This window comes from Pristis pectinata, chromosome 8 (assembly GCF_009764475.1).
Source record: "Pristis pectinata isolate sPriPec2 chromosome 8, sPriPec2.1.pri, whole genome shotgun sequence".
Classification (NCBI taxonomy): domain Eukaryota; kingdom Metazoa; phylum Chordata; class Chondrichthyes; order Rhinopristiformes; family Pristidae; genus Pristis; species Pristis pectinata.
The window spans coordinates 18,526,864-18,546,313 of record NC_067412.1 but is presented as its reverse complement, the minus strand read 5'-3'; the positions used below and the strand labels follow the sequence as shown (position 1 = coordinate 18,546,313).

General features: G+C 41.1%; 1 protein-coding gene across 2 annotated transcripts in view; it reads right to left on the bottom strand.

Moving 5' to 3' along the window:
* The window catches only part of abcc1 (ATP-binding cassette, sub-family C (CFTR/MRP), member 1), a 76,477-nt gene that overhangs the window by 25,969 nt on the left and 31,058 nt on the right, over positions 1-19,450 (bottom strand). For both annotated transcript variants that reach the window (XM_052020873.1, XM_052020872.1), the window contains exons 11-19: positions 18,767-18,859; positions 16,888-17,091; positions 12,741-12,887; positions 12,002-12,089; positions 11,040-11,109; positions 5,098-5,224; positions 1,678-1,854; positions 672-839; positions 400-565 (exon numbers count right to left, since the gene is read on the bottom strand). In XM_052020873.1, the coding sequence (XP_051876833.1) occupies positions 400-565; positions 672-839; positions 1,678-1,854; positions 5,098-5,224; positions 11,040-11,109; positions 12,002-12,089; positions 12,741-12,887; positions 16,888-17,091; positions 18,767-18,859 (1,240 nt within the window). The remainder of the gene's footprint in view (positions 1-399; positions 566-671; positions 840-1,677; positions 1,855-5,097; positions 5,225-11,039; positions 11,110-12,001; positions 12,090-12,740; positions 12,888-16,887; positions 17,092-18,766; positions 18,860-19,450) is intronic.

The window sequence follows — 19,450 nt, the reverse complement described above, 5'->3', positions numbered from 1 at the left end:
CAGCTAAGATATTACACAGCAAGCAGCAATTTAGTGTCATTCAAGGCTAAATCTGCTCACTTATCTAAAAATCTATGACCTGATTGATCTAGAAAATACAAGCCAAAAAGTATCACGGTACATTCCTTATAAATACTCAGAATAATGTTTTCAGGCTGGGTGTACATGCACACTCTAAACATTAATAACAAAAACATACCTCACAGAACCACTATTAAACAAAATGATGCTGTAATAAAGCTTTAACCAAGTACAGGAACATTATACCACCCATGGAAAGGGAGATCTTGGAATCACACCACACTGGACCTGCACTTCATTGATAAAAGGATTAAGTTATCCAGAAGGGCAATACTAAAATGTTTCTGCACAGTACAATGGACATTTGTAGCAATTCACCTTCATTTTCTGTTGGTGCATGCATTCGGAGGAATTCTGAAAATGCTCCTTTCTGCTCTACAAGTTCCTTGTAGGTTCCAGACTCTGAAATTTTCCCATCAACCATCACAAAAATCCTATCCATTTGAGGCAGGAAGCTAATACCATGAGTTACAAGGACACGGGTCTGTAAAATTAATTTTACCAAATTATATTCAGTGAGTAACAGATACTTTGGAGGAGAGGGAGTGAGAATTAAAGTGTTTACCATGCAAATTTCTGATGTTGCTCACCTTGCCATTCAGTAAACCTTTGGGTCCAATTACTTTTTCAAAGATATGACGACCAACATGTGCATCAACAGCAGAGAGTGGATCATCCAGAAAATACACTGCATTATTACTGTAAACTGCTCGAGCAAGACTCACCCTCTGCTTCTGTCCTCCAGACAAATTCACACCCTATGGGAAGAAAACAATTCAAAACATTTAATTATTTGGTCTTATTTATACTAACTACGGTTGGTTGAGACAGTTGTACACTCGTGTTAACATGGTTCACTGTGCACGCTTCTTTTATGAAACTGAACTTCCAATATTCTATACTTAATAAGAACAAGAAGACAGGCTTCATCAGAAAAGCTAGAAGCCCTTTTCAGTTCATGGAAAAGAGCACAAAGCTTTATTCTCAAATAGTTAGATTTTTTTTTTTAAATGTTTCATTACAGATATCAAGCATTTTGAAAAAACTAAATCAAAAAAGGGCTTGGTGTTACTTTGTGGCCAACTTATTCTGTTAAATCAGCAAGAATATAATGAGCATCAGAAATACTCAAAGAAAACAATGCTCACATTATTCCTGAAATTCAAAATGTTTCTGGCTAAAGTTCCCTGCTAAGATGATATTTGATACACTTAAGCAAATAGCAGCCTGTTCAATTCAAATTCCCTTTCTTGTGGCGCTTCTGCGGTCTCCAAATAAGCCAATTAAAATCTGAATCTGGACATCTGACAAAGAGCAGATACAAATTAATTTGTTCTAATCATGTACGGGAATTGACTGTAATAAATAATCCATCAGCAGATTTGATGAGCTGAATGGCCAATTGCTCTTCCTGTAAATGTACCATTTATTAGTTTACAAAATGTTTTCTGCTATTATTTAGCAAGTACAATCATAAACCACCAATATACCATTCTATGATCATGCAAAAAATGGTTTCCACCTACAAAAATTTATAGTGGGCAAATATACTTTAATACGATCATTGCCTATTTGTAAAATGTGTGCATACTCAACCTTCTCTCCTATTTCTGTCTCATCTCCTGCAGGCAGAACCTCTAGATCAGGCAGAAGTGCACAGCTCTCAACCACTTTATTGTACCATTCTTCCATTAATTCCTCACCAAAGAGTATGTTGTGTCTTAAAGATGCATTCTGAATCCACGCCTGCTGTGGAACATATGCTACTGAATCCTGTAAATAAACAAAACCATGAATAATTCTTTTTTTTAAATTCTATGTAATCTATAAGAACATAATAGGAATAGCAAATAGGTTTCACAGATTTGCTATTTCAACAAGACCGTTAGTTGATTCCATACAAGAATTAGAGAAGTTTACAGTAAGGAAAAGCTTCTTTTCAATTACTTCCAGGTGTTCATAAACCATACTCGTGTAAATAATTAATTTAAAAACCAGTTAGCCAAGCAAAGTAAAACTCTCACTGAATGTGGCAGAGGCCAGACAATTGTCTCCATTCATAATCATACCTTTCATCTTGTTTGTCCACAGAGCTATTGAAATCTTTTGGATTTTTGACAAAGATACAGTCAGGGAACAGAGTGGAAAGCCAAATTAAACAAAAGGCAGATTTGAATGGCCTTTACTTAGACTGGAGGATGGTAGAGAACAGCAGGACCACTGTAGTTCACAAATTTACAAGAATGGTTTGGATTTAGGAGCAAGAACTGAACAACATTTGCAAATGATAAAAAAAATTAAGGGGAGTGGTGGTGATCACATAGTAACACCAAAGAAAAATGCAGCTTTACACAAGAAGACTTTAGTAAACTTGCAAACTGGGTAGTTAAGTGGCAAGAGAACTTTAACTGAATTGCTAGATGTATACAGTAGGAAAAAGTAGAAATTCAGAATCAGGTTTATCATCACTGACATATGTCATGAAATTCATTTTGTGGCAGCAGTACAGTGCAAGACGTAGACATAAATTACATTTTACAAAAATAAATAATGCAAAAGAGGAATAATGAGGTAGTGTTCATAGAACATTCAGAAATCTGATGGTGGAGGGGAAGAAGCTGTTCCTGAAACATTGAGTGTGGGTCTTCGGGCTCCTGCACCTCCTCCCCGATGGTAGTAACATGAAGAGGGCATGTCCCAGATGGTGAGGGTCCTTAACGATGGATGCCGCCTTCTTGAGGCACTGCCTCTTGAAGAGGTCCTCGATGGTGGGGAGGGTTGTGCTCATGATGGAGCTGGCCAAGTCTATAACCCTCTGCAGACTCTTGCAAGCTTGCACAATGGAGCCTCCATACCAAGCAGTGATGCAACCAGTCAGAATGCTCTCCACCATACATCTGTAGAAATTCCCACGAGTCTTTGGTGACATACCAAATCTCCTCCAACTCCTAATGAAGTAGTGTCACTGGCATGCCTTCTTCCTGATTGCATCAATGTGTTGGGCCCCAAGATAGACCCTCTGTGATGCTGATGCCCAGGAACTTGAAGCTGCTCACCCTTTCCACCACTAACTCCTCAATGAAGACTGGTGTGTGTTCTCCCAAATTCCCCTTCATGAAGTCCACAATCAATTCCCTGGTCTTACTGACATTGAGTGCCAGGTTGTTGTTGCAATATCACTCAATCAGCAGATCTCATTCCTGTACACCTCCTCATCGCCATTTGAGATTCTGCCAACAACAATGGTTTCATTGGTGAATTTATAGATGGTGTTTGAGCTCTACAGTCATGAGCGTAGAGTAGAGCAGAGCAGTCAGCTAAGCACACATCCTTGAAGAGCACTTGTGTTGATTGTCAGCGAGAAGGAGACGTTACTACCAATCCACAAATGCAACAAAGGAAAAAAGAAGCAAATTATAGAGAACAGGGATCAAAGGAAAGAGAGTGAACAAATCATTACAAGTAGCACTGCAGATTAGCAAGTCAATTAACAAAAAGTGCTAAAAAAAACACACATCAATTTAAAATTGTTTAATTATGTTGAACTTGCACAGAATATGGATTATGCAGCATTTAAGAGCACTAGGCAGACTTCTGATCTCCATATCAAAAAAAGGGCATAGAAACTCTGAAGATGTAAAGACATTCAAGCATGACATCAAAAGGAGATTACTGGTATTTGAGAAAAAAAATGAACAGATTGGAGGTTTTTCCCCTTTGGAAAAAAGACTTGAGACATTTTAGATTATGAATGGATTGCAGAGAGTAAATGTGGAGAGAATATTTCCAGGAATGGGAAAAGAATCTAAAACAATGTGCCCTTTGATTCAAGATGTTAACAAATGCAAAATGGAAATAGTGGAAAGATATCTTTACTTAGTGTTCAGAAAATGGAACTTTTAAGAAATATTGAAGTAAATATCTTTGATGCTTTCTAAAAGGAAACCAGATGAGAATATGATAGAAAGGACAAAGGAAACATGGAAGATTGTGACGATGCGTATGCATGAAATGGAAAGAGACGATGTTCATCCAGCCAGTGGGTTATCTGGAACCAAATGGGAAGCAGCCAAGTCCTCCATGGCAGATATACACCACCAAGTTAGTTGATCATCAACAGCTGGGGTACTTTATGCATCACTGTTCAGTATCAGCCATGGTGGATTGACTTTGCCCTGAATATATCTTGCAGTTACTTCAGATCCAAAGAAGATATGCTTGTTTATCTTCCTAAATCAACTCCCATGAGAACATTCAACCATGAATCATGGGCAAATGACAACAGAAGCTCTGAACAGCCAGAAGCTCTTACAAACTGTTAAGTACTATGAAGTGCAAATCATCTTCTTCTTAAGCTGCCGCTCAGGATTGAGGATGACTTGCTTCCACTCTGATTTTGTGTTTCTGACGTAGCCAATTAGATCAATGTGGGAACTGCAGACTCTTCCACAGATGGGGCAGGAGGCAGCCGATGAGACGGGCAAGTGGGTCGTTTGTGATGTGGTGATCCTTCCACTACTTACACAGGTCTTCTGTGTGTTCCTGATGCATGGCCTCAAGATTCTCAATGGCTTCCTGAATGCTCTTTCTCCACTTTTTCATAGGCCAAGTCAGAATGGTGTGTTGCACTTTTTCCAAGGAAACTTTGAGCACATTTTTGAATCTTTTTCTCTGCCTGATAAATCTCCTCCCACTGAAGAGCTTGGGATGGAGTGTGTTTTGGAAATCTGGTGCTGGGCATGCAAGCAACATGGTCTGCCCAATGTAGCTAACTGAGAGTAACCAGGTCTTCAATGGTGGAGACTTCTTGCTTTTCCACATCAAGGGATAATACACATGAATGACAAAACCAGTTAAGAGCTAAAAATCAGCAGATGATGCCTAATCAATTACATGTAGGTAACAAAACTAAATAAGAGTGTCCATTCTTATATCCAGTCCCCAGGTTATAATTGTCCTTTTGTTTCATACTTTAGCTTGCTTTCAATTTTAATTATGAGCAGAAATATGCTTTACCTTAACAGCAACATAGCCTTCTATTTTCTCCATTTCCCCAAGCAGCGCAGACAGCAGGGAAGATTTTCCACATCCAACATGCCCAACAACAGCCACAAGAGAGCCATCAGGAATTTCTATATCAATGCTATGTAAAAGGAGAATGGAAATAGAAGAGTAGATATTAAATAACAAAAATGGATTACGGCAGTTTTTTTTTAAGAAGAATGTTTCTCAGCAGTAAACTGTCAAGAATATTTTATCAAAACCTGCCCAACTATTTTTCACTGTTATCTCTGACTGACTTAATTTACTTCACAAAATCAAGGAGCAATGCAGGTTTATTATCCACCTTGCACGCAATTAAACTTTGCGAGTTAGAACTGCCACTATTCCAAGCTTCCAGAAGATATAATTGCTGAATGTCTAAGATGACAATTTGTGCTTTGTGATATGTAATAACTTGGTATCGTATAATGAGTTGCTACAAATCATAGAAGATTTTTGCCACCAGTGATAGCTTTTCAATTGTAATTTGCCCTGCATTTAATGAGAATTATAACAAAAATAATTGCTGACATTCTCAATGTGAAGGTGCACTTTTGATGCAAGTCTGTAGCAATTTGGGTGCTTTGAATTGGAAAGAAAAAGTGCCCAGGGAGACGATTTTAGAGAGTTAAAAGTAGTATGGAAAGACAAACTTAAAATATGCAGTCAAGCCCATATAAACGAGTTACTGCTTTTACAAAATATGTTGGAGAATACTTTCCATGTATAAATCCCTTTGGATCATGGCTGTGTTAATGAATAATTAAATAAAACATAAATGAATTGCAAAGATTTATTGTAAACTAATGTGCACTAATGAACTTAAGTGTAATATTGTAGCAACTAACTACACTACTATAGAATGAAGACATGGAGTCTGTTGCTTGGAGTCAGAAGTCGATTGCTCGACAGGGGCGCGGTGCGCCTTTTAATACCAAAACTCTTCCCGCGTTACAGTTCCCACACTGACGTCACGCACAGGTCACCTGACCTTCCCACACGCGGGCTTTCCTAGCCCAACGATGGAGAAGGAGGGCCGCGCCCCATCTTGGGTTGGGGCCTCCGACAACGCTCGTGATCTTGGGAGCCGGTTCGATACCAATAAGTCGCCACATAAACCCCCCCCACCAGAACCAGTGATACCGTCGCGAAAGCCAGAATTAAATAAACTATGACTTAGGTGGCCTGCCCCTCTGTCGCACTCCTGGACCACTACTGGTTGGTCCAGGTCTAAATGAGCCAGCTTCAGATGGTCAATTGTAAAAACCTCCTCGCGCCCCCCAACATCCAGCACAAACGTAGACCCATTGTTCTTGACGACCCGGAATGGCCCTTCGTACAGCCGCTGCAGCTGTGTTCGGTGCGCGCACCTCCTGACAAAGAAAAACTTGCAGTCTCGAAGGGACATCAGCATACGGGGCCTGTCTGTGTCACGAGGTGGGTATCGGGGCCAGGTTGCCAAGCCACTCACGCAGCCGGTCGAGCGTCGCAGCAGGTTCTTCCTCTGGCCCCCAAGGGGCTGGCAGGAACTCACCCGGGACGACCAAGGGCATTCCGTAGACCATCTCTGTGGCCGAGGCACGCAGGTCCTCTTTTGGCGCGGTACATAACTCCAGCAGGACACAGGGGAGTTTGTCCACCCAGTTAGGCCCCTTAAGGCGGGCCATGAGTGCCAACTTCAGGTGTCGATGGAACCTCTCCACCAGCCCATTGGATTGCGGATGATAGGCAGCGGTGAGGTGGATCTGGGAACCCCACAAGTCAGCAACGGCAGACCACAGGCCAGAGGTGAATTGAGCTCCCGTCTGAGGTGATATGGACCGGGACACTGAAACGGGCCACCCAAGTTGACAAAAGCGCCCGTGCGCAGGACTGGGTGGAAGTGTCCGCGAGGGGAATGGCTTCGGGCCAGTGGGTAAAGCGGTTGACAATCCTGAGGAGGTACCACGCTCCTTGGGAGACTGGGAGGGGACCAACAAGGTCGACATGGATATGGTCAAACCTCCGGCGGGTAGGTTGAAAGTCCTGCAAGGGGGCCTTGACATGCCGTTGTACTTTCGAGGTTTGGCAGTGTGTGCAGGACCGGGCCCATTTGGAAACCTGTTTACGCAGGCCATGCCAGACGAACTTGTCGGACACCATCCGGACAGTAGTCCAGATAGATGGGTGTGCCAGGCTGTGGATGGAATCAAACACCCGTCGACGCCAGGCAGCTGGAACAACGGGGCGGGGTTTACCGGTGGAGATATCACAGAGCAGGGTGCACTCACTGGGGCCTACCAGTAGGTCTTGCAGTTGCAGGCCCGAGACTGCGGTGCGATAGTTGGGCATCTCCATGTCCGTTTATTGTGCCTCCGCCAAGGCGCCGAAATCCACCCCCGGTACAAAACTTGGATGGTGGGCCGTGAAAGTGCATCTGCGACCACATTCTTTTTCCCAGACAGATGGCGGACGTCAGTGGTGAACTCTGAGATGTACGACAAGTGCCGCTGCTGCAGTGCTGACCAGGGATCTGAGACCTTGTTGAAAGTGAAGGTCAACAGCTTGTGGTCGGTGAAAACTGTAAACGGCCTGCCCTCAGAAGTGTCTGATGGCCAGGTAACACGCCAACAGCTCGCGGTCGAAGGCGCTATATTTGAGCTCTGGTGGTCGAAGGTGTCTGCTGAAGAACGCCAGCGGTTGCCAATGCCTTTCGATGAGCTGCTCTAGAACGCCTCCGACCACTGTGCTGGAGGCGTCAACCATGAGGGCAGTCGGGACATCCATACAAGGATGCACCAACATGACCGTGTCTGCCAAGGCCTGCTTGGTTTTGACAAACGTGGTGTCAGCCTCCTCTGACCAAACAAGGTCCTTGCTTCCGCCCGACAGGAGAGCAAACAATGGACGCATGACGCGGGCCGTGGACGGTAGGAACCGGTGATAAAAGTTTACCGTACCGAGAAATTCCTGCAGGCCCTTGATGGAGGTAGGTCTGACAAAGTAGCGGATGGCATCGACCTTTGCTGGCAGGGGCGAGGCGCTGTGTTTGTCGATCCGATGGCCCAGGAAATCGATTGTCTCGAGCCCAAACTGGCATTTGGCTGGGTTGATGGTCAGGCTGAAATCCCTCAGGCGAGAACAGAGCTGGCAGAGGTGCGTGAGACGTTCCTGTCGGCTGCTGCTGGCGATCAAGATATCGTCGAGGTATATGAAGATGAAGTCAAGGTCGTGCCCAACCATGCCCATCAGTCGTTGGAAGGACTGAGCAGCGTTCTTGAGGCCAAGGGGCATCCGGACGAATTCAAAGAGGCCGAAAGGTGTGATTAGCGCCATCCTTGGAACGTCGTCTGGATGCACCAGGATCTGGTGATAGCCGCGGACGAGGTCGACCTTGGAAAAAATGGACCGCCAGTGCAGGTTGGCAGTGAAGTCCTGAATATGCGGCACAGGGTACCGGTTCATGGTAGTTATGTCGTTCAGGCATCAGTAATCGCCGCAGGGTCACCAGCCTTTGGCTGCCTTGGGGACCATGTGTAGCAGAGGGGCCCATGGGCTGTCCGACCTGCAGATGACCCCCAACTCCTCCACCTTCTTGAATTCTTCCTTCACAAGGAAGAGCTTATCTGGGGGTAGCCATCAGGCACGGGTGTGGAGGGGTGGGGATGTGATGCTGGATGCCATGCTTGGGCAAGGTGGAGGAGAACTGGGGCGTTAGTACAGACGGGAACTCTGCCAGGACCCTGGTGAACTCATTGGTCGACATGGTGACGGAGTCGAGGTTGAGGCCAGTAGCTTGGCCTCACCTAACGAGAATGTTTGGAAGGTCCTGGCATGTACCAAATGCTTACCTCGCAGGTCAACCAGCAGACTGTTGGCACGAAGGAAATCAGCCCCGAGGAGTGGTTGCACAACGGCGGCCAGGGTGAATTTCCAGGTAAAGTTGCTGGTGCCGAACTGGAGTTGCACCGAATGGGTGCCAAAGGTCTGGATGGTGCTGCCATGGGGGCTCTGAGGGCAGGTCCTGGTGTGCAGTTGCAAGTCTCATGGTGAGTCTCACCGACGCTGACCTCAGCCCCAGTATATACTGGGAAACGATGGCCGGAACGCCTGTCCCACACATGCAAGAAGCTATCCGGGTGGCCAGCCGCTGTAGCTATCAGCGGCGGCTGGCCCTGGCATTTCCCGGAAACCTGCATGGCGGCTGGCACCTGTGGGCGTCTGCGCCCCACCGCTGGTGGTAGAAACACCATTGGTCAGTCGGTGTCTCAGACCTGGTGGCGGGTGGGGTGCAGTCAATTGCCGGGTCTGGCCTGCTGGGCACGTGGCGTGGCAACGCACTCGACAGATGCCCCACTCTCCTTCTTCGCCCGCCAAAGGACAAAGGACGTCAGCCCAGGCGGCCACCTTCCGGGGGTCATTGAAGTCGGCATCCGCCAGGAGCAGGTGGATGTCGTCGGGTAACTGCTCCAGAAAGGCCTGCTCGAACATCAGGCAGGGTTTGTGGCCGTCTGCCAGGGCCAAAATCTCGTTCATGAGCGCAGAGGGGGGTCTGTCACCCAACCCATCGAGGTGGAGGCGGCGGGAGGCCTGTTCGCGTCGGGAAAGGCCGAAAGTCTCAAGAAGAGTCTTGGAATTTAACATACTTCTCCTCCTCCGGGGGCGCCTGGATGAAGTCCTCGACCTGGGCTGCGGTGTCTTGGTCGAGGGCGCTCACCACATAGTAGTACTTGGTCTAGTCCCTGGTGATCTGGAACTGGGCCTCGGCCTGGTCGAACCAGACACGTGGCTGGAGGGTCCAAAAGGTGGGCAGTTTAAGGGGTACTGCCTGTACCTCTTGTTGCACAGACATCGTGGGTCCAAACACGTTTGGGCCCGTCGGGGTGACCAATGTAGCAGCTAACTACACTACTATAGAATAAAGACACAGAGTCTGTTGCTTGGAGGAGTCGGAAGTCGATTGCTCGACAGGGCCGCGGTGCACCTTTTAATACCGAAACTCTTCCCACGTTACAGTTCCCGCGCTGACGTCACATGCGGGTCACCTGACCTTCCCGCATGTGGGCTTTCTTAGCCCAACGATGGAGAAGGAGGAGGGCCCTGTATTCTTTGGAGTTTAGAGGAATAAGATCCAAAGGGGGTATGACAGGCAGATGTTGAGAAGTTTTCACTGGCAGGGGAAATGTCAAATGAGGGGACATAGTGTCAAGCTAAGGGGCTGGTCATTTAAAACTGAGGTACACAGAAATTTCTTCTCACAGAGAGTGGTGAACCTCTGGAGTTGTGGAGGCTAGTTCATTAGAAATATTTGAAGAGGAGGTTGATAGATTTTTGAAAGATTGAGGGCTCTGGAGATCTTGTACAGAGAAGGAATTGAGGCCTGGAGTAGATCAGCCATGATGATATTGAATGGTGGAGCTGGCTTGAGGGGCCGAGTGGCCTACTCCTGCTCTTGATATTTCTGTGTTCTTTTGGGTTTTTGGCATTAATAACCTGAATTACACACTGCAACTAAAGAATATATATGTATGTGGCCCAATTTAAGAACAGCTGGATTTAATTCAGATTCTAAAAACTCAGACACTAACCAAAAAGCAACAGTGGCAGTGATTAAGCCAGAAATGTAAAGTCATTCTTACTTTTAATCAGACAGTGTGCTGTGTGGGATTGGACAATATAAGTATTAGTATATTTATTTCATTGTTTGTCTCTCAATCACCCATTCTCAACACCCTCCTTCAACCCTCCTCTCTTTGCAGACTACCAACCCATCTCCAAACTTCATTTCCTCTCCAAAGTCCTTTTGCATGAAATTGTATTTTAACACTCACTTAGAATACAAGTGAAGTGCAAAAACACAGATCTGGACATCATTCTCAAAATACTATTTTAAATAGCTGGTATTAGCACTGTAAAACAAAGTCTTTGTTTCTTACTTGTTAAGACATGGGTGATCCTCTTTGGACCAACTGAAAGTTCCATTATTCACAATGATACTGTTCAATGCTAATTAGAAGAAAATATAATTAATTTTTCATACAAACAAAATATGGCATTCTTCAAGTTTCCCATTAGTGTCTCGATCTTGGATCTTGTTTACTTTCATGCTAGTCTAACTTAGCCAGGACATTAAGATACAAAGAATAAATCTCTGTTCATGAACTATAGAGAAAAAGAGCAAAATTCAACCAATTTAGAATCAAAAATGATTCACAAACTTATTGCAGCAGAGGAATTTTAGGAAATTAAGTTTATATGAAATGAGACAATGCTACTTCAAAAGTTGTTGATTGATTGAAGATCTTTGGAAGTGCCCAAGTACATAAATGGACTACATAAAATGCAAGTTCTCTTTTTAAATTGATCTTTTGATAAACAGCAAAATTCATCCTTGAGAACTGGTCTTTTTACAAACAAGTTTTATTTTGCACACAATTTCTGGTCAAAGATGATAATGTCACTTGCTTTTTAACTTTTGCCAAAAAGATACACATGACTCATTCTCAAAAATTGAAGACAGTCAATAAAAGAGTTTTCTTTCTCTCATTTTTTGGGAAGACTGGCGATTTAAATAAAGTCAAATTTCCAAAAGTTACACCTAAAAATCACAAATCCAGGATTGGAAAGCACTGACAGGAAACACACACACACTGATATTTTTCCGATCACTATCCCTTGCTGTACCACATTGTCCAACTAGAAGTCCATGCAACTGAATCATTCAACAGTTAAAACTGCAAAACTAATCTTGAATTGACAAACCAAACAAATTGTGTACTTTCATATATAAAAAAGGAAATGATTATTTTTACCAGTGTAGTGAAAAGTTTTCATAAAATTTGAAAGACGCTAAGCAGAGATCCATGATTCAGTGTTTATACAATGTCATCCTACTTACAGCCTGAATTGAAATGTCTGTTCACAGCATCTAGGTCCAGTTGGTCATGAGAGAGGAATGTCTCCAGGCGATCTAAAGAAACTTTTGCCTGAAAACAAAATAGTTAATCAGTATCTGCAAGTACTAAATTGAAACTAACTTGGAAGGATTTAGAAGTTGGGAGTTTTATTTTCACTCACAAAAATTGCTGAGAAAGTTTTGCTTGAAAAAAAACAGCAGTGAAAAGTCATGAGCATCTTCAACATGCATTTGCCTGGTTAGTTCAACTTAACAATTCAATTTGGATCTAGATTGTAATTTGGATTTGAAATGAGCAGAAATGAGTTGTGTGCACTCGGATTACTTCAAGAAGCCATATAATTTTTATGACACCAGTCACGAATTTATGTAGCTCACAGAGAAGCTATCCAGACCAACCACACTTCACAGATATTGGTCTACAGAATTAAAGGGTATGGTATTTCAAGTACATATTCAACACATTTTAAATACAAAGTTTTTAGCTGAATTTAAGCAATGAGATCTAGACTTGCACCAGTATCTGGAAAGAAATAAATAACATTTTCCCTGATCCATATAACCCCAACCTATCCAGTCTTGCCCCAGGTAAAATTCTCCAACTACAGCAGTATTCCCAAAGTCAGATTTGGGCAGGATGACAAAGTTCTTAGAAAGACAATGCAGGACAGGGAGAGACATTTAGTACAATATGTTTATGTGAAAAAGAATCTTAACTTACCTGTACCAAACTACTAATGACCATGGGTAGCATGTTGAGTGGGAATCTGAGAATGTTAAAAAGTGCCAAAGAAACAAAAGCTTTCTGAGCATCCAACACATTCTCCTCATCTATAAGAACATACACTGCAAATGTGGATAAAGCAACCTATTCAAAATGAAGAGAGGAAGCAAATTGTAGTAAATTTCTTACACGTAAAGCACACAAAATTAATGAGCTTCATTAACTCTAACCTCTGGGATAATTTAATGTACCTAATATATCTAATATTGTCACGATAATGTCAAATGAATATACTAGAATACTCAAAGTTAGAATACATCCATCTTAGCAGCATACAATATCATCCACTAGACCATATTGCGAGATTTGTGCCTATTTGCAGCAGAATTCTGTCTCTACAGAGCAAGAACTGTAACACCATTTTACAATACTTTGACTTGAGCAACTATGCAATTATACTGTAGTATTTCAAAGTTTCAGTTTGCTGTTTATTCCCTCCACCATCCTCCTAAGAGATAGCAGCTTAGCCACAATGGCCATGGTATTTGGGAGGTTAAATACTTCACTGCAGTATGGAACATCTTCCATGTCTTGTATCCCAATGCAGTCCCACTTATGCAAGCATTAATAACTGTGGTTGCAGGAATTGAATATTTTTGCACACTGAACCCTTTCCACATAAGGAAAGTAAATTGGGGTTCAGATGACTAAAAAATTGCCATGTGTTATTTTATTGGTTCATTGCATTAAATGACCAACAGATGTGGTTAAAACATTGTCCGCATTTAAAAGCTTAAAATAAATGTTGAACAATTATCTCCATAAATGGACTTAAACACATTGCTAAAACAATATTTTACAGCTTAACCCAATTGATATTTCAAAGGATAGCTGATGGACATAAAACAGAGCTCTATAAAAATATTCAATTTGAAGATCAGCATTGACAATCTGCTGTAAAATAATCCAGATCCAATGAGTGATATCTTGCATAACAAACTTGGAATACCTAAAGAGAGCAATTGAAAGAGAAAATACTGTAGCCTCGATTATTTTGTAAGGAGTGTTGTTACGTTTATTGAGCTAGAGAGCCACATTATACTAAATGAAAACGCAATAAAAAAAAAGGTGGCAGCATTGATCCAACAATTAGTCGTAAATTTTAATTGAATTTGTGGAATCCTCTTTGACTTGAATATCAGTTTCAAAAATGATAGCCATAACAGAACCTTAACAGTTATAGAAAAAAAATGAAGTTATTGGACCAATCTGAAACTGTACAACTAACTAATCATTCTATAAACATGCCAGCTCTTCCCATGATCACCTCTAGTGAGGGAACGTGGACGATGCAGATGTCAAGCAAGGACAAGTTCAAACTCAGGAATATAGGTCATAACACATACAAAAGCCCTAATTCCATTGATAAATAAATTTTCTCTCACTCTTAAGTTAACTTAGATACACCAAAATGTCTGGCAGTCATTTAACAATGAGAAAAAGCAAAGTCAATCATTAGAGTTGAATCCACATGCAAAATATGCAGTGCAGATAAATTCTAAATGACACACTGACACAGGAAAATTTCTCCGAAAGCCCAGGTTTGTCTTTCAGTCTGCAAAGTGTTTTTTTTAAATCATGGTCTGTCTATTCCAAATAAAATGAACTCTACTGTATAAACTGCATAGGACAGTGATTCGTTGGTCTGGACTGCATCAGTTCTTTTAAGCCGAAAGCACACGCAAGTGTTGGAGAACTCCTTAAATTTCATCTTTATTCTGCCATCTATTCTCTATCATAAATACACTCTTAAAATAGGTCTAGAATTCTTTCCAGTCATAAATTCTTTCAAGACAACACTTTACTCGGAATAATATATTGCAGGCAGTAATGCAACTCCAGTGAACATTCTTTAACCTAATGTAGGCATAAAGTTACTGTAGCTTGTATGCAGGGCTTCCCTTGACAGCTTTAACACTTAAGGTAAACATTTGAATGAAAATATTATCTAATCTTGTTCCAATCCTTGTTATTTTGGTGGGGTGGGGGGGGGGGGGGTGGAGGGGAGAAAAAGTAACTTCAAGCGAGTAGGCTTTTGTGTTTTGCTAAGAAATATTCTTTGGCATACCTCCCTATTCCAGGGATGAATAGACTCATTTTGATTATGTTATAAATTATAATGAAATAAGTGTCTTGCAAATTCTGTTCTGCAAATGTGCAAAATGTAAATGCATTTATCAAGCATGAAGTGTTATAGGAATCAGACAATTCAACTTTTAGAGTAACATTTTAGTGCAAGAGTCATGATAGCCAAATAAGATCTCCCAATGAAAAAATAACTCCCAATGCTTCTTCTACAAATAATATTGATGCACATATCATCAAGTGCTTGCAGCAATAGTTTTAGTTTCATACAATGTGTTTGAACCTTTATACATAAAAGCTGCCTTGATTTAGTACTCAGCACTGCATTATATTTTATATGGTTAGGAAAATTAGTCATTGTACATGAACCAAAGACATTCTGGAGTGAATGCCTCGTCTGCAAACCTAAAACATAGAAAATGGTCAGTAATTGTTTGATCAGACACAACTGCTATAGATTTTTTGACATTGTGTTACCACTGCCCAGGAACTTTAATTACAACTATTCTCATTAGCATATTAATTACCTCTGATGTGGACATATCCAATAATAAGACCATGGGAATGTGTAGGTAAAAGTGGGCAGGTTATTCATTCTTAGACTTCAGTATGATGCAGTAGCATTTATATAATGAGTTAGTGCATATTGAAATGAAGGTGGTAGTGGAGTTATTAAGCAAAAAGTTGAGGAAGGTAGGAAAAAAACTTATCGATCAGACACACAGAGCCTACGATTTAAGTCAGTACAACTTAGGTGGTTGTGTATGACTAGTGACTGAACTTCTTGGAGGCAACACGTAAGGGTGCAGAGGGAAATGCAATTGACATAATCCACATGGATTTTAAGGCAGCATTTTGTGAAGTTGCACAGTTCATTCAGAAAAGCAAGGCTGAAGGAATCTAAGGAAAAAAGTGGGAAGATGAATCCAAAATTGTCTCAACAGCAGGAGGAAAAAAAAAGTAATTGTCACAGGAGCTTTAGCAACTGGACAGCTGCAGGCAGTGGGGGTCTGGAGGGCTCAGTGCTGGGTCTGATGAAGGGTCCTTGTCCTCAAATATTGATTATGTAACTCACTCCACATACTCAGCCTGATCTGTTAAGTGTCTCCAGCATATTATGTTTATGCTTCAGTGCTTGGTCCCTTGCTTTTCATGGCACGTTTTATAATAATGATTTGGATTTAATGCAAGGCTCATGACACAATGTAGGAAATACAGTAGCTAATGTGCGAACAGCCAGTTCCCAAAAAGAGCAATGTGATATCAACCAGATAAATCTGTTTTATGTGCATTGAAAAATAAATATAATCTGCCAGGACATCCAGGTCAACTCCCCTTCTCAAGTTTAAACAGTGTTAAGAACCTTCTGCATTCACTTGAAACAGCTGACTGACTTGCTTCGCATCTCACCAAAAGTTCAGCATTCCCTTACACATCTGCACTGGTACGTTAAGCTAGATTTTTGTGGCCCACTTTCTCTTGTGGGAATTGAACCCAGTACCTTACAGTTCAGAAGCAAGTGTGCTACCAACTGAACCATGTTAGCTCAAATAAAGCTCAACATTAACTAACATGTACATGACATGCCACCAATGTTTAATTGCCTGTAGTTGTTAGCATATGCTTCATAAATCTGAATGACCACATACGATGTTGTGAACCATATTATTTTGTGTACATCCAAGGATTTAACTCTTAATGCCATCCAATTTTTTAAAAAAATATTGATTAAAAGCTGTGTTTACACACAAATTCAAGGAATGAATACATCCATTTAGTATTCATTGAGTTCATAAGTTTTAATTAATTTATGACTTTTTAAACCAAAGGAGAAAAATTTTTTGGCAGATTTTTCCTCTATTGGCAATGGAGCTCGGTCACTGAAGGTCCAATTTGAGGACCTGAGCATTTGAGGACCAATCTTGCAATAGCAACACAAAAAAAAAATGACATTTTTTGGATTACATTTTGCACAATCCACAAATTGTACCTCACTTACCAGAAATGGTGCACAGACCCAAGTGAACGTAGACACAGCTGAGAGATAGGCAGCACTTTTGAGCACTTTAAGCTCCTTCTCTCTAATGTCCAGCACCTTTTCTTTAAATGCAAGCTCCCAGGCATACAACTTTATTACTCTTATTCCATTTAGAATTTCATTCATCAGTTTGATACGGTTGTCTTTTTCCTTCATCTGCGTCACCTGAATTTTTAAAAAATTAAGACCATCTTTATGAAACTAACAGCTCAACTTTCAATTTATCCTTCATTTAATGGAATCAAAACATTTTAGATAATTCGGATATTAAAGTAATGATAACTTAAAGATTCCAGTTGTGTTACTCATAACTGGACTTGGAACTGGAGCATGCTTTCACAAATTGTGATGTGCATGGTTCTCAAGTGTGGCTGGTTGCAGGACAGCCAATTTAATTATAGTACAATTAAGATTGAAGGCAATGTTAGTATACCAGCAAAGCACAGCATGGCATCATCTCAGTTCCCAAACAATTAGTACTTGAATGCCCAATTCCTTTGTGCCTCTTCATTCAAAGTACTTTGGGACAAGGCAGACAGGCTGCTTGCCTTGTCCCCAAACTGTTGTTGCCTGAAACAAGATTTCTTCTGCCATAAAACCAAGCTTCAGGGCAAATCTGCTTCTTAACATCATTGTACTGTAGACCTGAGTATCCATGCATCTGTGCATCATTATACCGGCATTGCTTTTCATTGACAGTACATTTCCTAAGAGAACATAGCAGAGTTCTGAATAAATCAGCTTTTGGTTTTGCACAGCAGATCCAAAAACTTTTCTCTAATAAAAGGAACCTGCGCAGGGACAGGTCAAAGAGGAGAGGCCATTATTTTATTTCAGGGTTTATTTTAAATTGTAAAAGTCAGTGATTGAACAAAAATGAAGAAATGTGTATGTTATTTTCCATGGGTGATAAGAACAATCAAACTCAGATTGTTTAAGGATTACTTAACAATGTTAAATGAAAATTGTCAATTAAGGGCAAAACACAAAACTTATGCTGTTAGGGATAATGAAAACATTTGGTACACAATAAATTTGTCAAGTTTTTAATCCACAGCATGGCTCTGAATTTTGGCCACCAATCTGACATGTGCCATTAAAAGCCATTTTAGATCATCAAATCCAGTAACAAATGCTGACAGGAGAGCAAGCAAGCACTGATATTTCAGGATATGCACATGCTAGTAACCGGCTTACTTTGATGATACAACTGCAAACGAAGTTTGCAAAATACATGCATCCCTTTATACAACTCGTGGAATGAACTTGCTTCCATTAGGTCCAGTTATATAATCAATTTGACACTGCTGTATGGTGATTATTTGCATTATACTAGAAAATAAAGCAAACATTAAAATACACAAATGTCCACATTTTCCAGAAAGCAGGCAGATCAGGTTCTGTAGCAATGGTGCACTGAAACAATGATAATGGATTGTTAACATTTCGCATTATGAACAACACGATTAGTGCTGGTTCACGGTAACCAGGCAATGATTAACATACCTACTAAAGAGTCTCTAGTATAATACTGGAAAAGATGCCAAATTGATACATTGTTGACAAAAAGGAAAGAAGCCTCAGACTTGGGTTATCTTTGGCTTATTTAAGTAAAGGTATTTCAGAAAGTGATGCTCAAAATGATCTTGACGTCAGTTGCCACATTGTGTTTGAGGACATAGCATGCGAAAGTGCATAGGGTAGCTGAATAAGTAATCTAGGTTTGTTATCTTTCAATTTGTCATTTTACTGGTTTATCTTGCAGAATGTAGGAGTAATACAAACAATGCAAATTAAAAATGGGTTCACTTGGATAAATGCTGACAAAAGTTCAACATACCTGGAAGTCTTTTGTCTTCATTGCAATCACACTATTTATAGGGACCAATAGAATCATGACAGCCACACCAGCTAGCACCGAGGGACCTAGGTTCTAGACAAGTGTAAAATATTAAAATATTTACAAACTATTGCTGAAAGTTATAAATCTTTCATTACATCATGCATTGAGAATATTACAATAACTATATGCAGACCAACTTGGGGCAACGAGATCAATGCCCCAAGATGATAATACCAGAATAAAATGTATTAGACTTTTAAACAAAAACATATGATATTTCAAGACCACAAACCCCAAAATAACTACTGGCACATTTCACTCAGCATAAAACTTCAGCAGAGCCTTGCTCTCTCCTGGTAAAAGTACTTCGAGCTTGTTGGTTATGAGTAATTTCATCATAGATTAAATTAACATTATAATATCAAGACTGGTAACAGTGTGTATGAAACATAACTGATAAATAAAAATGAAAAATGCTGAAAAACCCAGGTAAGACAGCATCAGTGAAACAATTTTTTCCCACCCATCACCCACCCCACTTTCTCTGCTATCTAGATTGACCCGTTTCTTTCTTTATCAGTTCTGATGAAGGGTCAGGGACTCAAAAGATTAATTGCTTCTCTTTCCACAGAGCTGTCTGACCTGAGTTTTTCTCATTTTGTTTTTATTTTATATTTCCAG